The following is a 19,511-nucleotide window of genomic DNA, read 5'->3' as shown; positions in this document are numbered from 1 at the left end:
TAAGGAAAAATAGTTATTTAAAGTTTCTGCCTTTTCCTGGTACTTGTTAACTAACACTCCGATCTCTGTTTTAAGTGTACCTACACTTTACTGATTTTTTTTAGAATTTATGTACTTAAATAATTTTTTTATGGTTTTTTTTGCTCTCTTTGGCCATCCCTCTCTCATTTTCTAGTTTAGCCCATCTAATCACCTTTTGCATGCATTATTGGCTTCCTTATATCTTTTATAAGATGCTTCTGATTTAAATGCTTTAAAAGCCCTTTTCTTATTATGAATTTCTTGGTTTACTTCCCCACTTAGCCACATTGGTTTCAATCTGTTTCTTTTATATTTATTACCCAGTGGTATATACTGAGAAAGTGTACCTTTCTAATATTTGTTTGAGGATACCCCATTTTTCCTTACGTCCTTATCTTATTGAAATGTACCTTTTTAAAATTAGATGTTTTAGTATTCCCCATGGGCAATTTCATTTTTGAGTTTATTTCAAAAGACACCATATTGTGATCACTATTACCCAAGTGCTCCCCCACGAATGTTTGACAGTAAATCAACATTGTTTCTTATAATAGGATCCAGACAACACTCATTTCTAGTTGGTGCTTGTAGCAGTTGTGACATGAAGGTGTCATTTAACAGGTTCAAAAACCTGAATCCCCTTGCAGAACTACTAGTCCCTCTATCCCAATTTATGCCCGGGTAATTAAAATCTCCTATAATTAATGTGTTACCCAGATGTGCAGGTTTCTCATTTTGCTGTAAAAGGAATACTTCCTCATCAGTATTAACATAAGTTGGTTTATAACATATCCCAACCAGCAGTTGATTTCCTTTTTTTTTTGCCCGAAGCTGATATCTACCCATAAGGCTTCAATATTTTCAAGTTGCTTAATATTAGCTCATTGTTAACATACAAGCATACTCCATCTCCCTTCCTGCTTTTTCTATCCTTCCTAAATAATGTGTACCCATTTAAGTTAACAGCCCATGCGTCTCATCCCACCATCCCACCATGTTTCCGTTATGCTGTTATGTCTTGTTGCTTAGTTATTTCATTGCATTAGTAAGCACACATTTATTATCCTGAGTCTCTTGTCTTTTATGTGAATTTTTATTATTACATACCTCCTCTGTTCTGATCTTGCCCATCCCCCATCTCCGCCCCTCTTGTTCCGATCTAAAGCCCCTCTCCTTTCTGTGCTATCTCCATTTCCTAGATTTCTGTGTATGTGAGTATATGCTAAAGCACAAATCCCTGTATCATCTTCTGCAAAGCAAACCTTCTTACTGATCTGCAGGTCTTGAAATCAGAAATCAGAGGAGCAAAAACATTCAGCTAGCGACAACTGACGTGCCAGGACCGTCTACGGGTGTAGAAAGAGATCTACGTTCGCTTTCTGCACCCAAATGGTCTTGCTGTAATGCCTCGATGTTGAGGCATTCAGCAACACTGTGATCGGCATCAGGGGCCATGCCCGGAGAGCGGTCACAACCACCACTGGAAGATTTTGCCACTTGCAAGGTGGCGGCATGTCATTTAAAAAAATAAAGAAGTTGCCAAAGTTTCCAAGAGGGTCTTTCCAGACTGCATTCAACCATGCAAGTCAATGGAGCCCAGCTTTCTAATCATAATGTGATTAGCAAAGTAAATTATATATTTTTTAAAAATGGTAACGTGTAAAAATAATTTTTCACTGATGTCACCATCAGGGTAACTTCCAGTTCCAAAAAATTAACCCCTTCAATCCCAGGGGTTTTTGGTACCTCAAAGCCCGGAGCAATTTTTTCTGCTATGTCGGTTGAGAGATGATTCTCTTTTCCTGTGAATAGTGGACCCATGTAAACTATATATTGTTTTTTCAAGGAGAGATAGAGCTTTCTTTTGATACCATAGTTGGATGATTAGCTGAAAATTTAGAATGAAAAATTTAGTGAAAACTAACGAAAATTAGAAAAAAAAACTAATTTTGTTTTAATTTTCCCTCTGAATCCTCACAAAATTAGGTAAAGTGATAGAAAATCCCCTCCAAGTTTATCAATTCAGGTGTCCTGATTTCAGAAATACCTAATTTATATAGATTTTCCATACTTTCCCAGCACCAGGGAGCATACTATAAGGTGTACATTTTGTGTATAATTATTATGCCTATGGCTTAACGGGTTTGGGGGTTTTGAACAGGGACAGGAGGGTTATACTGGCTAGATGCTATGCTAGGACAATGGGATGTAAGGTTTTTTAATTTTTTTTTGTATTATCTTTTTTATATATTTTTTAAAATTTTTTAAAATTTTATTTATTTTTTAATATTTTTTGTATTTTTTATATATTTTTTTTTTTTACACACAAATGGTTAAAGGTCATCTTAGGGACCGCCTGAACATGCCAGTGATGTCACAATGACATCACAAGTCACATTATTTTTTTTATTATTATTTATATTATTATTTTAATTATTTTTTTATTATTATTTTTTAAATGAATTAACAGCTTTTTTTTCCTTCACTGTTTTAGGACGGGAGGGGGAGTGAGAGACATGGTTTCTCACTGCCCTCCCCACGATCCCCCTGCACCGATCACACTGTGATCTCTATGCAGGGCCGGACTGGGACTGAAAAGCAGCCCTGGAAAAATTTGGAGAGCAGCCCCATATAGTTTATCTCACGGTGAAGCTCTTATACCCACACGCACCCCTTATACCCACCCGAGTCACACTATTCGCCATTCTTTTTATCTCATTATTTGTATTAAAATGCCAGAAAGCAAAAGTGTTAAAAGGCCCCAATAAATGAAATACATTACACAGAATGGGATCAAAACATTTACTACTGCGAACATTTTTAGATGAAAGAGTCCATTTTATTCAGTGGAACAAAACACTGATCACATTATTCTTCACGATATTCTGGTAAGAAACTTTTATTTCTTTATTAATTCATGTAGACTATTTTTTTTCATATTTAATAAAAGCTATGATTGAGACATGTTTGGTTTTTATTTCCTTTCATTTGACAACCTACCCCCGAGTTATGCACATCTGCCCCCAGGCTTGCCACTCTGCCCCCTGATATGCCTTCTAACCCCCTATATGCCACTCTGCCTCCAGAAATGCCTTATACCCCCTATATGCCACTCTGTCCCATGATATGCCTTCTAACCCCCTATATGCCACTCTGCCATATAGGGGATTAAAAGGCATATCATGGGACAGAGTGGCATATAGTGGGTATAAGGCATTCCTGGAGGCAGAGTGGCATAAAGGGGGTTAAAAGGCATATCATGGGACAGAGTGGCATATAGTGGGTATAAGGCATTCCTGGAGGCAGAGTGGCATGAAGGGGGTTAAAAGGCATATCATGGGGCACTCTGCCTCCAGAAAAGCCTTATGCCCCCCTATATGCCACTCTGCCTCCCTGATATGCTTTATACGCTCCTATATGCCACTCTGCCCCATAATATGCCTTTTAATCCCCTATATGCCACTCTGCCTCCAGAAATGCCTTTTACTCCCTATGTCACTCTGCCTCCAGAAATGCCTTATACCCCCCATATGCCACTCTGCCTCCCTGATATGCCTCAACCCTCCTATATGCCCCTCTGCCCCGTGATATGGCTTTTAACCCCCTTTTTGCCACTCCACCTCCAGATATGCCTTTTGACCCCCTATATGTCACTCTGCATCCAGAAATGCCTTATACCTCTATATGCCACTCTGTCCCATGATATGCCTTCTAACCCCCTATATGCCACTCTGCCATATGTGGCATATAGGGGGGTATAAGGCATTTCTGGAGGCAGAGTGGCATAAAGGGGGTTAAAAAGCATATCATGAGGCACTCTGCCTACAGAAAAGCCTTATGCCCCCTATATGCCACTCTGCCTCCTCAATATGCTTTATACCCTCCTATATGCCCCTCTGCCCCATGACATCCCTTTTAACTCCCTTTATGTCACTCTGCCTCCAGATATGCCGTTGACCCCCTATATGTCACTCTGCATCCAGAAATGAATTATACCCCTATATGCCACTCTGGCATATAGGGGGTTAAAAGGCATATCATGGGACAGAGTGGCATATAGGGGGGTATAAGGCATTTCTGGAGGCAGAGTGGCATAAAGGGGGTGAAAAGGCATATCATGGGGCACTCTGCCTCCAGAAAAGCCTTATACCCCCCTATATGCCACTCTGCCTCCCTGATATGCCTCAACCCTCCTATATGCCACTCTGTCCCATGATATGCCTTCTAACCCCCTATATGCCACTCTGCCATATAGGAGGTTAAAAGGCATATCATGGGACATTTTTGTTTACTTTATATGGCAAGCCGATCCAGCTTGCCATATTAAATAAAAAATAATATATGCCACTCTGTCCCATGATATGCCTTCTAACCCCCTATATGCCACTCTGCCATATAGGGGGTTAAAAGGCATATCATGGGACAGAGTGGCATATAGGGGGTATAAGGCATTTCTGGAGGCAGAGTGGCATGAAGGGGGTTAAAAGGCATATCATGGGGCACTCTGCCTCCAGAAAAGCCTTATATGCAACTCTGCCTCCCCGATATGCTTTATACCCTCCTATATGCTCCTCTGCCCCATGATATACCTTTTAACCCCCTTTATGCCACTCTGCCTCCAGATATGCCTTTTGACCCCCTATATGTCACTCTGCATCCAGAAATGCCTTATACCCCTATATGCAACTCTGGCATATAGGGGGTTAAAAGGCATATCATGGGACAGAGTGGCATATAGGGGGGTATAAGGCATTTCTGGAGGCAGAGTGGCATATAGGGGGGCACACTTACATACACACACATGCCGATTTTTTTGTTTTTAACAAATACAAAAAACATTATACAGTACAAAAATACATTATTTTACTCACCTTCTACTTCTCTTGACTTCCTGGTAGCTGCACACTGTTCTCCTCTATGCTGACTGGATGCCACTGACCTGACATCCGGTGCTGCAGCAGTCTGAGCGCGAGGGGGCGGAGCTTCCACCTCACGCTGCTCCCATCACTATGCAGCCATCAGACTGCTGGGAATGTAATCTAAACGGCTGGTGCGTGCTGATGCCCCCGGCCGGAGCTACTTTAACACTTTTTTTTTTATTTATATGGTAAGCTGGATCGGCTTGCCATATAAAGTAAAAAAAAAAGTATTAAAGCAGAGGCGGCCGGCGGCATCAGCACGCACCAGCCGTTCAGATTACATTCCCAGCAGTCTGATGGCCGCATAGTGATGGGAGCAGCGTGAGGGGTGAAAGGTCAGTGCGAGGGGGCGGAGCTTTCACCCCTCACACTGCTCCCATCACTAGACGGCCATCGCACACGGCTGCTGGGTGCTGATGCCGGCCGGCCGCATCAGCACCCAGCGGCCGCTTTGATTAGATTTCGGGCAGCCTGGGGGGCAGCTCACCGGCTGTCTTCATGGCCGCCCAGCCCACGGACCTTCCGGCCCACCGGGAAATTTCCCGGTATCCCGGTGGGCCAGTCCGGCCCTGTCTCTATGCAAGTCCTCACAGACGTGCATAGAGATCGCAGCGTCTGTGCCTCATCGGAGGACAGGATATCCCCTGCCAGGTTACGTCAGCAATGAAACAGCATTTGAAACTGCCCGATCGCGTGATCGGGCAGTTTGAAACATAACAGCTTTCCAGCTTTCATGCCAGGAGCTGTTACAGCAGATAGGCCTCAGAAAGCCGGCGATGCCGGCTTCTGCTGTCAGTGGGTAGTCCAGGCTGTCAAACGACAGCCTGATCTCCCGTGCAGCAGCAGGGATGTGTCCCTGAGAGAACAAGATTGTCGAGGGCTGGACCTAAGAGAAGGAGACAGGTAGGCCTAAACAGTAGGCGAAAAAGTTCTGCTATCCTCGCCGAGGCCGAAAATGGAATGCCTCTCCTTGTTAAATCTGCCGTCAATTTGGGAATCATCCAAGCACGTAGAGAAGGTGAGGCAGCAATGTCTGACCCTGGCGTGGGTGAGCGGGGAATGGAAGACCTTTCCTCTTGTTCGATTGATATGACATTAAATGAATATATAAAAGGAGCCACAGACAGATACCACAGGCCCTAGGATCTAAAACTAACTCTATAGCTAAACGAGCTCTGCAATAGAGCGGGATGAAAAACATAGGGGGAGGCCTAACTAATAGTGAGGCACGAATGACTAGCTCGAGTGACGTAACCTCCAAACGAGGAGGGGATATTGCCTCGGGGTAGGGGGGTGGGCAACTGACTAGTTCAAGGAGGCAGACTTACTATGTGGTGACGTAACAAGTTAAAAACTCTACAGAATTACCTGTTCCTATGTTTATGACCTAAATCAAAAAAATACACAACCACATGACCTGGGACCTTAACCTAAACCTAAACAAAGCACACCTGACAGGGTTAACCGCCTCATAAAAACACCCAAAACTTAAAGCAACCGTCTCTGCCCCTAACAACAACACATAAAAGCAGAACCAGCACAGTGAAAACATGAAACAATCACACGGACAAGCTGTAACGTATAGTTAGTAATGTGAAGAAAGATATAGTGAAGGAATGTAAACACACTTAAGATAGGCAAATGAACCTCCGTAAAGGTGCAGACATAGTAACATGAACCCAGCAGTATAGAAGTCATATATCATAAAGATGCATTGCCAATGACGTATTGCCAACGATATTATGTAATATAAGTGCATAAAGGCAAGTGGGCGTGCTTAATAATGTGTAGTGCAGGACTATCAGAATTGAAAGGGATAAACAGGCTTGGGAAGGTTTATGTTTGATGAACACCACCTGTGTAGTGCCATGCATACACAATGGAGTCTGTACCAACAACAGAACTCTGCATAGACCCTGCAAATGAGTCAACAAACAAGCAACAAGAAAACAAAGTATAACAGGAAGGTGGTACCCCCCCCTCTCGAATAACCTGGAAAAACCTGATTTGCAGGAGTTGTTTGGCTTGTAACGGTTCCTGGAACACAGAACCGCCACACTACCAATACTAGCCGAAAACCGCAAAGTTTTTTTCCCCAGCGATCCGTAGCAGCCATTCCCCCTCAATTCCGTGCACGTGATCGCTTTGAAGCGAATCACGAGCATGGAATTTAAATATTTACAAAAAAACTGCGCTCTTCAAGGGACCTGCGTCGGACCACACAGACTGATGATCACTAGATCCCAAACTTTCACCTACAGAAATATCTGTTAACAAATCTCCATTTGTGAACACTAAATCTAATATGGCCTCCTTACGAGTTGGCTCCTCAATTACTTGTTTTAAAGATAATCCAAGTATGGAATTCAGAATATCTGCACTCCGGGCACAACCAGCTACTTTCGTTTTCCAGTTCACATCAGGGAGATTAAAGTCAACCATGATTATAACATCCTCTTTCACTGTCATTTAGCCATTTCCTCCACTAGTAGATTATCTAATTTTTCTACTTGTCCTGGGGGTCTATAAATCACACCTACACGAGTTACTTTACTTTTGCCAAATTGTACTGTAACCCAAACCGACTCTATGTTCTCCTCACTAACTTGTGTTAAGTTAGATTTTATGTTATTTTTCACATATAGGGCCGCCCCTCCCCCTTTCTTGCCCTTTCTGTTTTTTTCTATATAAAGAGTACCCCGTTATTGATATGTCCCAGTAACAGCTACTATATCAACATTCTCAGTTGCCACTACTGTAACAAGTTCATGGATCTTATTCTAAACTGCAAGCATTTGCAGACATGACCTTTAGCTTGTCATTTAACACTAATGCTGTAATCGCTTTCTGTCCTTGTTTTCGGGGGGGGATATATGCTTCTCCCTCTTATCTGTATAGACCAAGCCCCCAGATCCACCCACCTGGTAACTAAGTAAATCACCTTCCCTTTCTATACTGTCTAGCCTGGTATTTATTCCCGCCCCCCGATTCCTAGTTTAAAATCTCCTCCAACCGTCTAGCTATTCTCTCCCCAGGTATATTGGACCCTCTTGCATTTAGGTGCAATCCATCATGACTATACGAGATCATACCCCAAAGCAAAATCAGCCCAGTGCTCTAAAAACCCAAAGCCCTCCTTCTTATACCAAGACTTCAGCCATGCATTTAGCTGCGTAATGTCCTGCTGCCTTTCTGGTGTAGCACATGGCACAGGTAGTATCTCTGAGAAGACTACCTTAGAGGTCCTTTTTTTAATCTTAGTCCATAAATTACCTTTTAGGACACTCCATCTTCCTCTTACTGTGTCATTGGTGCCAATAAGCACCAAGACAGCTGGATCCTCACCACCCCCTCCCAATAATCTATCAACTCTGTCTGCAACAGAGACAGTGACATTTACGAGGGGCTGTACATTCATACCTAAAGTACAACTGAAAAAGGCTGGTGGTAAAATGTGTGCATACAAAGAGTTAAAATACCAACATTTAAAATACCCTGGGGTGTCTCGTTTTCAAAAATATATGGTTTTATAGGGCACATTGAATTGGCCAGGCTCAAAGATGTACGTAATAGGGCATGGGCACAGGATCACCAAATGTCAAAGTTCAATACTGAAAAATGTGGGGTATCACTGTACTCAGGAGATGTTGCTGAACACATATTGGGGTGTTGTGTGACAGCGGCATATAATCAGGGGCTATAAATTTATACTTAAAGTACAACTTGTGTGGAAAAAATACACACAAAAAATACTACTACATACGTTGACAAGGGCTGGTGGTAAAATGTGTGCAGCATTTGAAATACCATATCTAGTTTTCAAAAATATATGGTTTGATGGAGTAAATTGCATTGGCCAGCTTCAAAGATACCCGAAATAGCACATAAAGGCAGAATTATCAGATTTGGAGGAAATGGTTTTGAAATAGGAAAACACTACTTGTACTTATTGCCCAATAACTTTTTAAAGATGAGTAAAAGATTTTTCAAGTAAAAGTTAGGAAAAGTCCTTTTTTCTAAATTATTCACCATAATTTATTTATTAAATGATATGATACAATCAAAATAATGACATCTAAAGAAAGCCCTTCTTGTCCTGAAAAAAAAACAATATATAAAAGTAAAAATAACAATACAGTGAGGGTTCAGTAAACGGGAAGAAACTTACAGCTAAACACGAGCACTGCAGAAATGTTAAAACAGCCATTGTCACAAAGGGTACAAAAATAAAATCAGCCATTGTCACAAAGGGGTTAATTGTTTTACGTAAATTGGTTATCATCCATTTTTTACTTGTCCAATGTGGTACTGTGCGTTACTGAAGTGTCCATAAACTGTAGTCAGCTTAAAATATAACTTGGTGGTGGCAGCGTATTACCAGTCTGGGGTGGTATGTGTGGAGTGTTTATGGGTTAAGTGAGGGACCAAAGGGCTGGTATCGTTAACCCTTGCACACCCTATGTGTCCGGTTATCCAATATAAACGTGACACCATCCAGTTTCAAGAAAAAAAAAATAAAAAAAAAAAAATATATATATATATATATATATATAAAAAGTTTATTTTTTATAAGTGCTAAAATTATTCCCAAAACTCCTGGCATGGAAAGAGTTTAAATACTAGCATTTGAAATACCCATGGGGTGTCCAGTCCTCAAAAATATACAGTTTGATGGGGTAAATTGAACTTGCCTGCTTCAAAGAGGTCCCAAAATGTAGCAAAATGCTTGCACTGTTTTCCCTATAACTTGCAACATAAAAACATTGCCTTATATTTTATTATTTCTTTTATAGGAAATTAGATGAAATTATCAAAATAATTGTACCTAAAGAAAGCCCTTCTTGTTCTGAAAAAACAGTATATAATTTGTGTTATTACACTAAACGAGAGAGAAGAAAATTACGGCTAAACACAAGCACAGCATAAATGTTAACAGCCTTGGTCACAAAAGGTACAAGAAGAAAAAAAAACCTGGTCCTTAAGGGGTTAAATGAGTTAGGCCGAAACTGTGGAAGATGTCTTCACCTGGGTAAATAATTCTCTTCCCCAGTAGTTATCTTTAGAATTACTTCCCCAATAATTCTTTACCCTCAAAGGAGATGCTACACAGGCAATGTTTAGACGCTTTAGCTGCTGCCAAGGATTTTAGTCATAGATTCCATCGCTTAGAATATCTTCCTTCTTTGTCTTCATTGAATCTTTGAAAACGGCAGTAACATCATCATTAGCTTTAATGCAGGAAGAGCATAACTTCCTAGTGGGGTCAGATAAAGTAGCCTTGCAGTTCTTACAGGATGTATGTCCCGTTTCAGAGGATCTCCAGTGTCTTCAGGAAAACCCCAGAAAAAAAACCTAGCCCAAAACCACTGGAGTCAAGCTATCAGACAATTTAAAATCAGTGGTCATGCCATCAGACGCTTTTTCTTTAGATTAGCAAAAGGTGCATTAGACCTGCAAACGTGATAATAATCATATAATGTTACAATTCTGAGTAGATTATGCAGAGTTCTCACACATATATATCTCCCTGCAAAATTACATACGTTTATTAAACAAATTAAAGGTAAATATCCGCTCATATCCAGCAAACTACATTTTCTAGCATTTCTGCATATATTACAAAATTCCACCATTGGACCAATATATTTACACTGCACATATCTCACATACACCCCCCTATATAATATCTTACAATATGGTGCATTTTTACTGTGGAAATTTAAAGATACAGTAAAAATGCACCATATTCTCAGAAATAATAGAGGGGTGTGTGTTTGAGATATGTGCAGTGTAACTGTATTGGTCCAATGGGGGAATTTTTTTTAACCCCATGTAGAATGTTGAAATATGACATTTATCAAGTACTGCGCTGATATTTGGGGTGCTATATCTTTAAATTTCCACAGTAAAAATGCACCATATTGTAAGATATTATGGGGGGGGTGAGATATGTGCAGTATAAATGTGTTGGTCCAATGGTGGAATTTTGTAATATATGCAGAAATGTTATAAAAGGTAATTTGCTAGATATGAGTGGATATTTACCTTTAATTTGTTTAATAAACGTATCCAATTTTGTAGGGAGATATATTTGTGTGAGAACTCTGCAAAACCCACTCACAATTGTAACATTATATGATTATTATCACATTTCCAGGTCTAAAGCACCTTTTGCATCTGATGGCATGACCACTGATTTGAAAGTGTCTTGACTCCAGTCCCAAAACCTACTTGGGCATGACAGAAACACAGCATCTGGGTCTCAGAAGCAGGGTAACACGCAGGAAATCAGATAAATATCACCTCCAGGACATCTGGCAACAGGATGCCACTTCTGGTCTTTTTATGTACAGCCGGTAACCCGAGTCCGAAAGTATGTCATCCTCTTGAGGAAGTATCCACAACAAACTATGGGCCGCCCTCGTAGTCAGTCCACGGAGCCCAGCAGGAGGAAGAGAGTGGCCGCCCACTCAAGGGCTAGCAGTGACCGCTTAAGATATGCGTATCGTCCCAGCATTGAAATACTTTCAAATAGTCAGCTGAGGCGGAGATAAAAGTATAAGCTACCCGCTTCCTATAGTGGGGAAATCAAGCTAGTGAACCCAGGCTCCCACAAGTCCAATAGAAAATAAAAAATGGCAGAAGCCCCTACCCAGGATAGGGCCGGAAAAAAAAGAGGGAAAAGCAGAGGTTTCAGGAGTTTGATTTTCTGCCCTAACTGGATCGGCAAAGACTTTCCCTCTGCTACAAGAAGTGAAGTAGAAATATATAATACTGAAACCAGTTGTAAAGGTAATTGATTTAGCTTTTTGTATATCGTGGCTTATGTGGTTTGTTCATTGAAACTGTGCTATTAGGTGGGACAATACATTTCACAGACAAGGTCTCCCCCTCCCAAACTCAAAGCCTCACCCACATGCCGTGACACATATTAAAGTACTTTGTAAATAACCTTTTTAAATACCTTCTTTAGTTGTGCAATCAAAGTCAAAGCGGGAGCATTTGTGTGAGGGGTCTTGTTAAAAACCCTGAAACTATTGTTCAAGCTGGCTGGCGGCGAGTCTATTCTGCATAAGCAGTGACAAAAGGGAAATATGTTTGACTGAACATATGTAGAGCTAGAGGACATGGAAAGAGTGAAAATGCATAATGTGGATTTGAAAGTTCTCCATACATTTGCGAGAGGACAAAAATGATAATTTAAAGGGTACACTCAGCTATCATATGCATTAATGTGGATATGATGACTGTGTCCCTTTAGTTGATATATCAACATATGCTCTTAATCATCCCCCAAAATGGGTTATAGGCAAATCTTTAGCTTCTTGTTCTACTTTATTAAATACAAGTGAAGCTGAAAAATAAACCTAATTAGTTGCCTTTTGTCCATTAATGAAAATGTAGGGGTTGCGACCATTTACAGTGCTTTGCAAAAGTATTCACCCCTTGGCATTTTTCCTATTTTGTTGCATTACAACCTGGAATTAGAATGGATTTGTTGGGGGTTAATATCCTTTGATCTACACAACATGCCTACCACTTTGAAGATACAAAATAGTATTTTTTTTTTTCACAAAAAAATAAACTGAAAACTTGAGCAAGCCACCTTTTGCAGCAATTACAGCTGCAAGTCTCTTGGGGTACATCTCTATAAGCCTGGCACATCTAGCCACTGGGATTTTCGCCCATTCTTTAAGGTTAAACCCTTTCCAGCTCCTTCAAATTGGATGGGTTCCGCTGGTGTCATACCACAGATTTTCAATTGGATTGAGGTATGGGCTTTGACTAGGACATTCCAAGACATTTAAATGCTTCCCCTTAAACCACTGGAGTGTTGCTTTAGGAGTATGCTTAGGGTCATTGTCTTGCTGGAAGGTGAACCTTTGTCCCAGTCCCTAATCTCTGGACAGGTTTCCCTTAAGATTTTCCCTGTATTTAATGCAATCCCTCATTCCTTCAATCCTGACCAGTTTCCCAGTCCCTGACACTGAAAATGGTGTTCTCGGGGTCATGAGAGGTGTTGGGTTTGCGTAAGACATAGCGTTTTCCTCGATGGCCAAAAAGCTCAATTTTAGCCTCATCTGACAAGAGTATCTTCTTGGGGAGTCTCATACATACCTTTTCGTGAACAGCAAACGTTTGCTTATGTTTTTTTCTAATAATGGAATGTTCTAATTTTTGGTTATTTATAACCCAACCCTGATCCGTACTTCTTCACGACTTTGCCCCTGATCTGTTTGGAGAGCGCTTTGGTCTTCAGGATGCTGCTTTCAGAAGAGGTGAGAATATACTGAGATCATGTGACACTAAAATAAAGCCCGCCTGCATGTGCTCTAATTACATGACTTCTGAAGGCAATTGGTTTCAAGAGATCTTATTTAGGGGCTTCACAGGAAAGAGGATGAATTCAAACGCATGCACCACTTTTACGTTTTTTATTTTGATAATTTTACTTTGCCAATTTGGACTATTTTGTGTATGTCCATTACATGAAATACAAATAAATATCCATTTTAATTCCATGTTTTAACGCAACAAAACTGGGAAAAATGCCAACAGGGGTGAATACTTTTGCAAGGCACTGTACCAACTATCTCACATTCCTGCATTACACATGCTTCATTTAAGTTTCATAGTGTATTACATTTTACCTTTAAACACTGAAACTCGCTGAATTGTTGCAAGAAGAGTCGTTGTACTTGGTGTAAAAAAAACCAACAAAATATATATATATTATATATATCCAACCCTGTGTTCTGGAAGCTGCCTATTTCAATAACGTAAGTTGCCCCAAAAAGAACACTTTCACCATATCGCTGACCTTCATCTGTGAACCACAGGTTCACTAGTGACAATGTGCTGTCAAGTTTCAGGATGGAATCCTAATTATTGTAGGATCATAGGTCAGGGTGTGAATCTGAAGGAAAATGAAGACCAAATAACTAAATACGGATATGAAGTAACACAGATGCACAAATTACACACAAAAAAACTAAATATCCAAGTGGTTGGAACCGGCTTTTCAAAATACGCTATCCCTACAGTGAAATATGAGGATGGCAGCATCATGTTTCTGATCTGCAGGGGGTATAGGATAGCACAAGATAATGCATAGGGGGATTCCACAGAATATATGCTGTTCAACATGTGATTCACCTTCAGTCAGTCCCATGGTGGGCAGGAGTCTTTAAGCAACCAATCAGTTTGACAGACAAGGTGGAGAAGCTGCAGGGCTACAGCTTCTACCACAAGTCAGTCCTTAAATTTTGCTCACGCTTGGAAATACGCATTCTGCTTTAGTGCGAAACCATTATTGGCATGGCCGTCTTTAAAACAAGGGAAAAGCAACCACGGTCACAGGGGGTCGCAAGTGCGACCAAGCCTGACACTCTGGGGGGGGGGGGTCCAAGTGACCCCCCCGACACTCACTTCCGTACAGACCTGCTGCTTAACTCAGCGTCGCTCACACACTGTGGGAATGCATGTGTGTGCAAAAGAGCGTGAAAAAAAAAATAAAAATAAATAAAAGTGAATAAATGGGCATGCGTGATGGCATGGATGTGAAAGTAGGGGCAAAGATGGAAGTCCTATGCGTCCAATCTAGGTCCAGGGACAAGTCCTGTGTGTGAAATCTGAGTGCCAGGGCTGTCCTTTGGGGTGCGCAACCTGGAACTTGTGTCTGTTGCGTTACAGGTTGCACACCCAAGGGTTTCCAGGCATTATTTATTTGATCTCTACCTTCAATTGCTTGTGATTTTTCAGTTGATCTATACCCAGTGTCGGCTGGTGGGTAATTCCAATGGGGGTTCTCGCCTTGCGTTGTTAGCCCCACCTCCCTGCTCGCATCAGTCACTGGGCTGGGCGGTGAGTGTGTTGGCTGGGAGTGCCTCCCCTGTTCGCACAGCCTTTACGGTGTGAACGGGGATCAAATGGGCAGCTCAGCCGGCGCTTTGTAATGTAAGCAAGGTTCTGGCAGCAATTGAGCAAACAGGGTCTTTCTTGTATCTCATGTGCGCTGCAGCAGTGCGTTAGAAGAAAGAACTATGAACAGGCTGCCTGTTCATAGCTCTTTCTTGCATAGGCAGGCAACATCAGTGGACAGGAAGCTTTATATTAAACATATTTATTATAATACACTTATTATTTCTATTTAATTTAGATTCAAATTGATTTTTTTTTCCTTTTGCGCTTGGGGGTTCACGTGCACATGTGCTACTATGGAGGAGCCTCCACTGTCTATACCTGCAACACTGGGTTTGTGTGTTACTCAGTTGCACTGTATTTGCAATGCTATGTTTCATGTGTTATTTATTAATACCTGCAACTACAGGGTTTGTATGTCTTGTTCAGCTGATCCATACCCACAATGCTGCAATTCCATACCTGAACTACATGAGGGATTAAAAAAGTTTATAGAGAATTAAATTTCCATTTAACATTTGTGATTCAGCAGGATAAAACGGTAAGGATTTTGAATACCTTTGTATAGAACTAAACAGTTAGACGTAATTACATACAGGGTAATGGTTAATGTATTCTTAGGAACAAAACAAAATCGACAGAAAAGGTAATTTGTGAATAAATTAAGCCCAAACGAAAAGGGAGATAGCTTTATTCTAATACCGTATAGCCACTGCAGGTAAATGCACCCAACTAGCATTCTTTAGGTGCTAACACATACAAAGAAGTGTCCAGACCCAAGGTATAAAGGGCCAAAGCAAACATTTTATTCATGTTTTCCATGTAAAATACGGACAGAATTATCTTATTTACTAAAAAAAGTCTTGCATACCTTATTAAAATAAAGTAGTGTTTATTCCTTGTGGTGAACACTATACACCAAATCTATATATCTATTATATAAATATAATCTTTCCGGGTTCCATTAGTGAATGTTTTTATTTGTGCTGCTGCTGCCCAGAAAGAAGACTACTAAAGCCACATTATCCTCTAGTGGCAGTTTTAAAGTGGTATAAATCATGGCGATCAGTCAGTCTGTTCATTTACTTTGCAAATTCCCACGTTAAGAAAGGGTGGACAATTATAGTTACGTGATAAAATCATAGACCCCAGGTACACAACATATTTTAAACTACCAGCTTTGTGAAATTATATACTACAACTTCACGTTATTTGGCAATAAAAGTGTTGCATACTTGGATTTTTGGCTACTCAAAACTGCTTCATATTTAGAGGAAAACATTGATATTTAGTTTTTACTAAGGCTTATGTTTCAGGGAGCCTATCCTGCTGGCCCAAGCAACTTCAATACTGCAGGTCATAGAAAGATCACATACACAAACTAGAACATCTGAATGGGCTACAGCCCAAAAATATCAGTTCACTAACAGCCTAAATACACTAATGACTCAATATGGCATATGGTTTTTAATACATTATGTTATGGGTGGTGGGTTTAGTAAACTGGAAGAATGAGGACAAGCACTGAATGAATGGTATCAAGGATGAGCATGTAGGAACTAAAAGTGCACATTACATATATTAAAAAAAAAAACAAAATAAAAAACCAAAACCCACAACACAAATATGTAGGTTGTGAGTGAGACTTTGAAAACAAACACAACATGATTAGATCTTAAGTTAGAATACACTGCTTATATTTAGGGTTTCAATGTGTAATATCCCAAAATTCAGATATTCATTTTTATGGCAGTCAAAAGGACAGAAAGCACATACATTAAGAACCAGTAATATCTCAGTCACTTTTAACCAGGGAGCGAAGAATGTAATATAATGACACTCACTTATTCAACAACGTACAGGCTCTCTAAACATCTTAAAGGGGGTAAACAAGGACATGCATACGACGAAAGTGGTGCTGTAGACAAGATATCACTTTGCTATTTAAACCAAATTAATTCCAATTCAACAAGCAAGCCATGCAATGTCCTACAGAAAATAAGCTTTCCTAACGGACAGAATACATAAAATGTCACCAGACATTCATTAATCTATAAATTAATGCTCATTTTTAAAGTTGAAAATGACTCCTATTAAAACACCAGTGGTGTCTTAATTAAAATTATATAGTCCCTAGCTTGCAAATCTTCCTGAAAGCAACTCATCATACACAAACTCACACAATACACCCTTGAGACAATGCCTCTGGGCACTTCCTTTAATGTTGGTAAATTAGTGTTACAACTTCCAACATGCTTTCACACAACAGCAACTGGAGAATTCTACAAAACATCTCTGGAATACAACCACTCTTTACGCTTCATGTGCCCCTTGGCTGCATACAAACAAAATGATCTTGAAATGTTAAAAGGATGGATTTGGTAAAGTTCCTCCATATTTTCACAAATTATGGGAAAGTAGGTAGCTTTTTGGTTCTTAACTCTTGCTATGCCAGTACTCTGCTAACCTATTTCCTGCTTCAATAGCAACATTGATTTGGCTTTTAACTCTCTCAGTGCTGACATGGCTTTTAATGGTACATTCTCTGCTTCATGAGCAGTAAACTTAAGACACTTATTTCATGGGCAGTAAGCATGGTGATCTTCTGAGAACAAGATATTCAGTTCCTCATGGCTGTGCCTGGTACTGTTTGTTTGTCCAGTTTGTATTGTATGATTCTGTGTCATTGGTTCTGATCTGTCACCCAACCAGTAGATTTATCCTAAACATTCTTCTGCACATCCTCATATTCTCTGTTCCCATCAACTTGTGTTGAAGTGGATGTGATCACCCCTGCCTGTACCACATTGTCCTCCTCCAGACGTACTTTCTTGGGGGCAGGCTCTCCCCGAAGATTTGGAGGAGTTTTCCTGTCTCGGTCCGTGCCACTGATAACGCATACAGGAGGAGATGAGCTAGCTTGATTAGCCAGTAGATGCAGGGGGCTGGTAAGAGCTAAAAAGAGGCAAAAGGACTTTATCAGGTAAATAAAAAAAAGCATTGTCCATCAAATTAAGCCTACTTTAAAAAAAATAATGTGTCTACACTACAAGCATCTATTGAATAACTAGATGAAAATGTAATACTTGCATTTAAAAATATAACTCTGTAAAGAAAACAGGACATTATGCATTTCTCAGCTTAATTGCGAAATAGGATGGAGAAACATACTTAAGAGCGAATCTTCAACCATGCACACTAAGATCACTTTTTGTTATATCTATGGGAAATTGCCATTTATATGAATATTCTTTTCACACACAATCTGCTTATACATTTTCAAAACTGTTGTGGCAACATATAGTTAATTCAACAGGTAATATTGTAGCAAACATCTGAGTATTTTTTATTTTTTTATTTTAAATATATCAATATAACAAAGTAACAACGAACAGTAGTATTTTTTCTTAACAATGAACACCTGATATCACTTCTATAAATTACAGTCCCACTTATGTTTCTGTTACTGCTCTTGTTAGGAACTTTGAAAAAGGCCATCTGTTGAAATACCATAATATCACGTCAACATTTATGAGTTTAGTGAAGCAATTCAGTTGGGCTTTCTGGAGGCAGAGTGACAAATAGGGGGTTAAAAAGAATATCAGGGAGGCAGGGTGGCATATAGGGGTTAAAAGGAATTTCTGGGCGGGCAGAGTGGCATATAGGGGGGTATAAGGCATATCTGGGGGCAGGTTGGCAAATAAAAACAAAAAATGCATATTAAATAGTTTACATGTGAATTAATATTTAGTAAAAATGTTTTCTTATAGGGTAGTCCTAAATTCAAGCTTTTTCTTTTTTCCTAAATTAATAACATATATATATATATATATAAACCCTTTGATAAAAATGCATTTCTTGTTTTTATTTCCCAACCTGCCCCCGAGATATGCACATCTGAGCCCAGGCTTGCCACACTACCTCCCAGATGCCACATACCCCCAGATATGCCACACTGCCCTCCACACATATGCCTTATATACTCTATATGCCTTATACCCCCTGATATGCCACTGTGCCCCCTGATATGCCTTATACCCCCAGATATGTCACTCCATCCTCCCCAGATATGCCATAGTGCCCTCATAGATTCACAGACTCGTTCGCAGCACACTGACAATACTTTTATAAATAAATACAGGATTAATCTTCACTGCCCCCAGGATTTAGATTCCCCATAGTTTGCCCCCCCCTTTACCTCTAACTGCACCTTTAGTTAACCTTATTAAATTAAATTAAATTAACCCTCAGTCCTCAGCATTAAATTACCGTATTTGCTCGATTATAAGACAAGGTCTTTTCCAGAGCAAATGCTCTGAAAAATACCCCTCGTCTTATAATCGGGGTCGTCTTATAATCAGACCTCAAATAGAGGTCTGACTATGAGACTAAGATCCAGATCCCCCGCAGACCTGGATCCTCCTATATAGCCCCCCCACCACTCACCGGTGATAGTCGGGGGTGTATGCGCGATGGACGCAGACAACCCCCGCTGCTAACCACACCTCCTTCCGTCTGCAGCAGAAGTTGCCTACGCGAATCCCCTAGACGTCTACCTGCTGCCCGGACAACACACCGGGAGTCAGAAGCACCGGTAAGTTTTTTTTTTGGGGGGGGGTTAAATGGGGGGCATAAGGCATTCTACGAAAT

General features: G+C 40.4%; 1 protein-coding gene across 1 annotated transcript in view; it reads right to left on the bottom strand.

The window, feature by feature from the left end:
- Positions 1 to 17,052: 17,052 nt before the first annotated feature.
- The window catches only part of FOXK1 (forkhead box K1), a 38,364-nt gene continuing 35,905 nt past the window's right edge, over positions 17,053 to 19,511 (bottom strand). The window contains exon 9 of the mRNA XM_053470679.1: positions 17,053 to 17,816. Coding sequence (XP_053326654.1) covers positions 17,584 to 17,816 — 233 coding nt within the window. The 3' untranslated portion in view covers positions 17,053 to 17,583. The remainder of the gene's footprint in view (positions 17,817 to 19,511) is intronic.

This window comes from Spea bombifrons, chromosome 7, assembly GCF_027358695.1.
Source record: "Spea bombifrons isolate aSpeBom1 chromosome 7, aSpeBom1.2.pri, whole genome shotgun sequence".
NCBI classification, from domain to species: Eukaryota; Metazoa; Chordata; class Amphibia; order Anura; family Pelobatidae; genus Spea; species Spea bombifrons.
This window is presented reverse-complemented; position numbering and strand designations above follow the sequence as displayed.